Source organism: Semicossyphus pulcher, unplaced genomic scaffold, assembly GCF_022749685.1.
Source record: "Semicossyphus pulcher isolate SPU_LCO1_2020_fin unplaced genomic scaffold, fSemPul1.0.p SCAF_25, whole genome shotgun sequence".
NCBI lineage: Eukaryota > Metazoa > Chordata > Actinopteri > Labriformes > Labridae > Semicossyphus > Semicossyphus pulcher.
The window spans coordinates 3,541,763-3,550,649 of record NW_027211699.1 but is presented as its reverse complement, the minus strand read 5'-3'; the positions used below and the strand labels follow the sequence as shown (position 1 = coordinate 3,550,649).

At 43.6% G+C, this 8,887-nt stretch overlaps 1 protein-coding gene across 1 annotated transcript; it reads right to left on the bottom strand.

Annotated features, from left to right (window-relative positions):
• Nucleotides 1–654: 654 nt before the first annotated feature.
• On the bottom strand, nucleotides 655–8,641 carry cdr2l (cerebellar degeneration-related protein 2-like). The gene is made up of 5 exons (XM_069676352.1): nucleotides 8,301–8,641; nucleotides 6,545–6,657; nucleotides 4,837–4,985; nucleotides 4,249–4,413; nucleotides 655–3,994 (listed from the first exon to the last, which is right to left on the bottom strand). Exons 1-5 carry the CDS (start codon nucleotides 8,377–8,379, stop codon nucleotides 3,058–3,060), a joined length of 1,443 nt encoding a protein of 480 aa, XP_069532453.1. The 5' UTR covers nucleotides 8,380–8,641; the 3' UTR covers nucleotides 655–3,057.
• Between the last annotated feature and the right edge of the window lie 246 nt (nucleotides 8,642–8,887).

Below are 8,887 nucleotides of genomic sequence, written 5' to 3'. Positions count from 1 at the left end.
TAACGCTTCACCTGTCTGCACCCGCCCTTCTGTTAAGTATTACATCTGTAAAATGGAGAAAGCAAACATCGTGCACAATCCAGATTATTTTTGTTTGTTTATAAAAGAAAAAACATGAAAAAAATGCTCTAAAAAAAGTCATGAATTATGTGATTTCTTTGCTGCTTTCTTCCCCCTGCCCTCCTCCTCCCTCTACATTTCAGATGCTTTTGTATGATTACCGTGATCTGCCTTTTCGAAAGCATTGTACAGGGTGCAGTAGTGCTGTATGTTTGTAGCCACTTGTACGGTCATTGAGCAATCATTGCTGGACACAACTCTTGGACGCAGCCCTCCTTAAGCCTTTGAGCAGATTATTTGTACCAGAGTCTTGGTAAATTATTTGGAATTAAGGCCACCTCTTTAAAGGGCCCTCGAAATCTGCTGAGGGAAGCCGAGGGGGGGAGCAAAATTACCTCTAACTCCTTGTGACCCCCTCGCTTCATGTGGGGCTCCTCCTCTCCTGATCAGGGTTTATTTTAGCAGCTATGTGGCCTTATATAAATAACACAAATAAACAACCTAGTTGAGCAAGTTGCCTTCCGATTATACTTGCCAGACCATCGTGTGGGCCTGTTTTTAGCTACACTTGTAATACATGGACGGGGCATCAGGACTAAGAGTTTAACACCTTTATTTCAGGTTTATAATCGTAAAAACAATTACGTGTTATTGTGCATCATATCGGCTCTTTTTACAAACACCTTTTTCATCACAGTACTTGTAGTTTTCTAAATAATAGTACTTTTTTTGAGATCTGCAGCACCAGTAAATAAAAGTCCAGGTTCGAGTGCCCCTGTAGTACCTGAGGCCGTATTTTCCACCTTCCTCAAACCAACAACAACAAGGATTCACCTCGTATTACTCAAGTGTAAAATAACCAATGCTGACTGTGCCTCCGGTCTCTTACAACCACATGCTGCTCCCGCTGACTCGGCGGCACGCTCGCGCTCAACATCAGCGAGGTGAAATGTCGTCTGTAATTGACTTCTGAACCAGTATCGAGACATCAGTCCCACAGCAGACATCCTGCCATAGAAAAGTGTTCTCTTTTGTATCTTACACTCCATAGGTATGTGAACGAAGTCCAGCAGCTTCACTCTGCTCTCATGTGTCACGGACTGATGTCTGACTTGATGTGTGCTACCTGTGTTACCTGCAGTTTACTGATCTCCTGTGTTCACATTAAAGTGTCCAGACTGGGCCTGCTCGTGTCCTGTTGTTTTATTTCACCCAGTAGAAACAATTGTCGCCTCCCTGAGCACCTTTCAATGAAAATAACATTGTTTATACAGTTATTTTAATTAACAGACAACATGTAAATGCCCAACTACAAGAATGACATTGTGCTAGCACAGTGTAACTGATTCATCATGTATAAGATGATCAAACAACTCCCTGAAACAGACCATTCTCCTGCAGCTTCAAACGCATGCTGTGTTGCTTTAGTCAGCAACATTAAGCTTTTGTTTCTTCCTGCTTTTAAAGACCAGTCAAGCACTTAAATACATGCTTCAAATGGCTTTAGAAGTTTCAAAACCTAGCCTTTTTTTCTTCTATTTTGGCTGTATTATATTACCCATAAATAAAAAATAAACTGCAATAGTTAAATCATGTCTGCACCAGCACATTTGGTAAAAATACTACACCAAACACGAGACTGTCCGAAGACAGAAACAAAACTTCCATTCTGATTAGGTCACTCAGAAAAAAGGCATTTCATCCACATCAACTGAATATAACATTTGGCAGTTTATAATCAACGAGCTTCCTTCCCTAAAGAGCAAATGGAGACATCCACTGCGTATAATATAAGTCATTAATCACCCAACTCCATGACTGCAGGCATCAACCCATCAGGTCAGGAGTGGTCAAAGGAAAGCCAAAGAGCGTTCAGAACAGTTAGGTTAATAAAGATAGATGTTGTGCAATCACTGTTTTCAGTGCAAGCTGTTATATTCACCATATTTACAGGGCGGCCATTTTCATCTAACATCATGCTGAGTCAGAGGCTCCCATGCTGTTAAATCTCATGCTGCATTGTCATACAAATTTAGGTTATCTGACAATAGTTATCATTTCACTACTTCTCCATTAATGATGCAACTGAAAAGAAAATAGTGAATATTTTGACAGGAAATTAAGCATAAACGTTAAACTACATGTTTTACAACCCAATGTTTGACGGCTAATGCTAGCATAAAACCATTTCCTAGCTAGCATATAGTTCTCTAAAATGATGGTAAGTAACACTGCGTTAGCTAAGACGTTAATTTCTAGTTAACATTAGACTACGTCAGCTAGGAAGTTCATTTCTAGTTAACACTGTGTTAGCTAAGAAGTTAATTTCTAGTTAACATTACGTTAGCTAAGAGGTTCATTTCTAGTTAACACCACGTTAGCTAAGAGGTTCATTTCTAGTTAACACTACCTTAGTTATGAATTTCATTTCTAGTTAACACTACCTTAGCTAAGAAGTTAATTTCTAGTTAACACAGTCTTAGCTACGAAGTTAATTTCTAGTTAACACTGTGTTAGCTACGAAGTTAATTTCTAGTTAACACTACGTTAGCTAAGAGGTTCATTTCTAGTTAACACTACCTTAGTTATGAATTTCATTTCTAGTTAACACTGTTTTAGCTAGGAATTTACACCTCTCTTATTTTATTGTGTAACACTATCAATTATAAATATTAGCTTTAAGCTACTTCATATCTAATGCTAATTTTAGTTAGTAATGGCTGAATAATAACACAGCTGTTGTCTGACCGTGGCTAAAGGATTATGAAATATGTTTATTTAACTTGAAATATGGCTCAATGTCCCTCCAGAGTTTTACTGTTTATTGTCTTTTCTACTGCTGGTCAATTGAGAAGCTGTGACATGATAATATAATAATTCTTCATCAAATACACTTTGTTTGTAGGACTTAATACCTGGAACACAGCAGGATGAGATCATAGATGATAGCATGATGTCAGAGCAAAATGGCTGCCATGTGAATATGGTCCATTGAACTCATTTGTGACTCTTCCTGCTCTTGGTGGAGTTCATGTCACTCTTTGTCTTCTGCAAACGGGAGAAGATCTCTTTGAACAGCGCCTTGTACTCCGGTGTGTTCTGGCTGAGCCGCTTGTCCACCTGCTCCACCTGCCTGCTGATCCCCTCCAGGGCCTCCGGTGTGGAGGGAGTCTGAGGGGGTGTAGGAGGAGCGGCGATGGCCTCTGATGTGGAGGGCCCCGCAGAGACCATGCTGTACTCCTTCATGGAGGGATCTCTGGAGACGGGCCGTGAGGTCTGCACCCCAGCGTGGCACAGGCTCTCCTCGTGACGCCGGCACTTCCCCAGCAGCTCCTCGTACTTCTCAAGCAGGGCGTGGTACTGCTCGTCCACCTCCCGGAGGATGGACATGCCACGCTTGCGCACGCCGTTGGCATGGAGGGCGTAGCTGCCCTGACGCCTACCTGAGGCGTCGCGGGCTGAGATTGCATTCAGAGCTGTGTCGCTGCAGCTTTTCCTCACCGGGCCTCCTTGCTGCCCTGCACACCCCGCCTCCCCAGCACCTCCTTCACCTCCCTCCTCCAGCCCCATGCCCTCATCCAGGGTGTCTGTCTCCGGACCGTTTCTGAGCAGCGTCTCCAGGCCATCTTCCATGTCCCCAACCAAACACATCCTGGACTTCCTCAGCTGCTGCATCTCCTGCAGCTCAGCTTCGAGCTCCTGAACCCGCAGCTGGCAGCCCTCCGCTCCCAACAGGCGCTGTTCCAGGCGCTCAAACTCCTGCAGCACAGCAGCACACTCCCGCTCAGCACCCTCCCTCTTGGAGCGCTCCGTGGCCATCGCTGCGCGCAGGGAGGAGACGATGCCTCTGAGGCGCTCGTTCTCCTCATCCACAGGCTGTCTCTCTGCCAGATCCACACTGCCCGGGTTGGCCAACAGGAAACCATCTTCATACCTGAATCAAAACAAGTGTTGTATCTGTAAGTGAGCTGCAATTTAAGCACAGTTTGTTATATTGTTTAAAATGCATTATAAAGCCTGCTATCATCAAGAGGATTATACCAATGAATGTAGCCAGCCTTGGACCAAATATGCAGCTAGGTTAAGCATCTTACTAATCTGTGTAAATAGATGATCTGACCACAGATTATTTATGTCTTTGGAGTGCCTTTGTGCACAGTAGAAAATAAACCTGTAACATTAAGCGACCTTGGTGCAGTGCAGAGCTCTTTGAGGCAGGGGAAGGAGTGGACGGTCTTGCGTCGTTCCTTCTTCTCCCTGCGGACCCTCAGCTCCTCCAGAGTCCGCAGCTCCTCCACCCGAGTCGTCAGACTGTCCACCTGACCCTGCAAGGTCTCCATGGTGCCCATCAACCTGCGTGCACACACACATGCAACTGTTGTTTCATCGCCTGTTACGTCATTATTAAGTTGATTAAGTCCCTCATTACTTAGCATACCATTCTCCTAAAGCCAAAGCGAGCATATTTAGAAAGAACAGAGGCAGCTATTGAAAGTTTTCTTCAGCCTGCAGAGTACTTACCTGATTTGTAAAGAATCTCAATCCGTGATTATAAAATTGCTAAAGAGAGCAAAAGCGTAAAGTGCTTTCTAGTAGCTCAGGAAACGAGGCTGGCCTGTAAACATCTATTTATTTATGATATAATAGTGTAAAATGTTGTATAGTAAATAATTTCTAGTGTAAAGAGGATTAACTGTGACGTCATTCTTATTACAGCCTTGTTTTTCTACAGTTTATGAATCAAGGTACAGTGAGACAAAACAGCTAATGAATCACCTGTCTATTTTCTGCTGCGACGCCTTGCTCTCCAGCACCAGCTTCTCGTTGGTGATCTCCAGCTCTCTGGCAGTCACGTCCAGCTGTTCATACACCTTTGCATGCTGCTCGTTCATGTCCCTCAACATTTCCAACTGCTTGGACAGGTACTGCAACGGAGACAAGTTAAATATTAAAATGAGTTTATAAGTGACTGAATTCATCTGCAGTTCTTCATCTTCAGCACCGACCAGGGGTAGCCATGCCTCTTCAGCTGCCAGGGGGTATACTCCATGTGAAGATTTGGGTGTAGCTCACATCGTGGTTACATGGTTCCATGGCTATTAAACTAATATTAGTAAATACAGCTATACAAGTTACAGATTATGGGCTAAAATTGTTGGCTAAAAGAAATTGCAAAAACTAAAGGCTATACACGTGAAACAGTTGAATAGATCAATTATTAAATTGTTAAAAGCAATGGATAAATGGATAATCGTTTGGATTAAATTAGGCAAATGGATAAAAAGTTAAATGGCTAGCTAACAGTTATGTATAAGTGGTTAAATGGCTGTCTAACAGTTATGTATAAGTGGTTAAATGGCTAGCTAACAGTTATGTTCAAGTGGTTAAATGGCTAGCTAACAGTTATGTATACGTGATTATTTGTTGGCTTAAAATAGGCTAATGATAAAATGGTTGAATGACTAGCTAAAAGTAATGAATAAATGAGCTAAAGGTCATTGATTAATGGTTAATTGTTGGCCAAAGTAGGCTAATAGGTAGATGGTTAAATGGCTAGCTAAAAGTTATGTATAAATGGTTGAATGGCAAGCTAATTTATGTATGGTTAAATGGTTAGCTAAAAGAAATGGATTAATGGTTTATTGTACGGCTAAAAGGACAATGGAGAAATCTTAAATGGTTAGCTTAAAGTAATGGACAGATGGCTAATTGCGTGGCTAAAATCAGGCTAATGGATAAATGGTTAAATGGCTAGCTCAAAGTTATGTATAAATAGTTAAATGGCTAGCTAACAGTTCAAAGTTCAAAGTAGGCCAATGGATAAATGGTTAAAGTAATAGACAAATGGCTAATTGCGCGGCTAAGAGCAGGCTAATGGATTTATGGTTTAATGGCTAGTTAAAAGTAATGCGTTTGTGGCTAGCTTAAAGTAATGGATAAATGGTTGTTTGGCTAAAGGTAGGCTAATGGATAAATGGTTAAGTGGCTAGCTGTGATTGATAAATAGTTAAATTATTGGCTTAAAGAAGGCTAATGGATAAATGATTCAATTGTTAGCGAAAAGTAGACTGATCGTAACGGTTAAAATAGTCAGCTAAAAGTAATTGCAGAAATAACTAAAAGTAAGGGATAAATGGCTGAACTACTAAGTAGTACGAATGGAAACTTGACACCAAGCTAATCATTAACTAAAAAAGTTGTGTACTATGTCAGCAGCTTTTTAGCTCATAAAGGCATGAATAGTCAAGTGACAGATTATGTAATTTAACATAACCTTTCATGTTCACAGCATAAACACTTCTGGTCCTCTCTTCTATACATTTTCTTCCAACTGCTTCATGTTTTAATATAATTATCTTGATGCAAAATCAAGAGGAGTCACTTCATGCAAGGTGTGTAAGCTGTTATTTCCTCTGCAGGATGTGTATAAAGTCACTGCCTGGATATGTGCTTGCAGAGTGAACACTCTGTGACACAAGCGTACCTCTATCTCTTGCACTTGCTCCTCATTGTTGATGTACATCTGCTGCAGGGAGTCCTCCAGCTCCTTGTTGCGCTCCAGGAGGGTCTTGCCGAGCTCGGCTGCCAGGTGCAGGTCTGATGGGAGCCGAAAAAAATAAGGACAGAAAAACAACACAGTGTGAAGCATTACATTATTCACCTCCTGTGGTGAGAAGAATCCTGCTGGCTCGACATACTTTGAGCCCATAACAGAACAGCACTGGAGAAGTGAAGAGAAGGGGAACAAACAGAGAGCCAATGACAGCCACAACTGGACATCAACGCAGTGTTATTAGTGTTATTAAGTTATATAGTGTTATCAGCACAGTTTAGCGTGTGAGCAATGACAGGAACATGCACACACACGCCTCTTTGTCAGTGTTAAACAGAGGAGATTAAAAATGATGATCCATTTGTATGTGTGTAAATGTTTACACAATCCAGTGCACCTAAATGCAGCAGGGTTCCTCTGTTTTATCAAATATAATTAACAAGTTTCATAAGTTCCTGCGCTGCTACATTTGCCTCTAATGCATCTGAGGGAGACAAGAGGCAGGCTGTGATTTCCTGTCGCACCATTGCAGAGCTGATAATGAGCTGAGTGTGAGGAGTGTGTGAGGAGAGAGCACAGCAAGCCTTCACCCCCCCCCCCCCCCCCCCGAGGTCCAACTCAGTCACAGCTCTGTTTCTGCCCCCAAGGGCGCGCACGTGCCGAGTATTAGTTATGTAATTCCACAATTATGTGCACGCATGAGAGGAAGACCACTGTAACATCAGCACATATACATCACATTTGTACATCTGCTCGTGTGTTCCTGACGCACACGTCTCTGTGATGCTCTTTGATGTGTGGATTTCACGTTAAACCAAAGGCCCCTCAGATGAGGCTGCAGCATGACATCACCACGCTACGCCATCTGTCCACATCAGAATGACAACAAGGGTCCCCAAATCTCAGATCTGGCAACTGAGAAGTTGCATAACAGCATCATTTCTGGGGTAAAATTGCCATGAGCGTATGCAGGATGATATCTGTCTGGCAATTACGCCTCACATCTGACCCCCAGACCTTTGAATCCCTGATCCCATCTAAAGAGGTCTGGTCCAGGGCTCCCTAATCAGATCATCCAGGGGCTTAATGACTAAATGACGCTTAGATGAGATACAGACAGCAGTGTAGCAGAGTCCACCTGGCTCTCTGTGCTCTATGAATGCTGCGATGATGAGACACAAAGCTGCTTTAGTTCTCTGGGTCAGCAGGTAATCAGGGGATGGGGTGATGCTGAGGCCAGCACTGCAGAGGGGCACACACCTCTCCTCTGAGATGCAGAGAGTGAGCACAGAGTGAATACAGAGTGTTTGAGCGCTAGAAAACAATCTATTGGAGAGGATGCTGGGGTGTGAGACAGAGGCAACTCTCACTTAGTCTGACAGGACGCCTATTCTGGGAAACACAACTGACAACATCACAGTAATTGGCAGTAGAGATGAAGGGCAGGCAGCTCCACAGACAGACAGACAAGACAGACAGAGGCATGGATTTACAGCTTTCACAGCGCGTGCACTCGTGCATGAAGTACGTTTTACAATTGCTGCAACCTCCTTCTTTATTCCCATCCTCCACCCCCAAGAATCCCAGCATCCAAGCCTGAATAGCAGTTGTTGTGGATGGGGCATTGTTACATCGTATGAGCCACCCTTTACACACAAACTGACATACACACACAATCATGACTCACCTTGCTCCAGGTCTCTCTGGTCGTACCATGGCTCTTCTTCCTCCGTGACAAACTCCTCCATCCTGCCCGCACGAAGCATCGAAGCTGGTCAACTTCTACTTCGTCGCCGGCGGCGGCGTGATCTGCTAATTCACCGACGGCTCGCCCGGAAGTGACAACAAACAACAGCGGCGCAGCCTCCCCAAACGTGTAACCCTTCGGAGCAATTTCTTAAAGGCAAAATCCCGGCTGTGCACTTGCTCCTTGAAGCATCTGCAGATGTGAACGGCCCCACTTGAGGCCTGCAGCTCCGCAGCCCTGAAATAAAAGTGTACAGGTGTTGAGATAAGAAACCACAGTGTTTTCTGTGTGTCTCATCAGTCTTTGATGTGCAGCAGGGCCCTGCAGACGCAGGTTGTCAGCCCGCTGCTGCTCAGTGCCCGAGCGCTGCTGCTGCTGATGCTGCTGCGTTCAAGTGTTGTCAGCAATACTGCGAGAATTACATTTTTTATCCTGCTGCTGCAGCACTGCCTCTTGCGAGTAGTTTTATTAATGCCGTGCGGTATCATTTCAATACTAGTTGTCTCTATTATCACTGACAGGTTAAG

What these genes read in the sequence shown, in the direction of transcription:
- cdr2l (XM_069676352.1), bottom strand. Translation starts at nt 8,379, where the DNA reads ATGCTTCGTGCGGGCAGGATGGAGGAGTTTGTCACGGAGGAAGAAGAG. An exon ending in AGCAAGTGCAAGAGATAGAG is followed by an intron (nt 4,986 to 6,544) that starts GTACGCTTGTGT and finishes TCTCCGTTGCAG; the next exon opens with TACCTGTCCAAGCAGTTGGA. An exon ending in TCGCAGCAGAAAATAGACAG is followed by an intron (nt 4,414 to 4,836) that starts GTGATTCATTAG and finishes GTGTGCACGCAG; the next exon opens with GTTGATGGGCACCATGGAGA.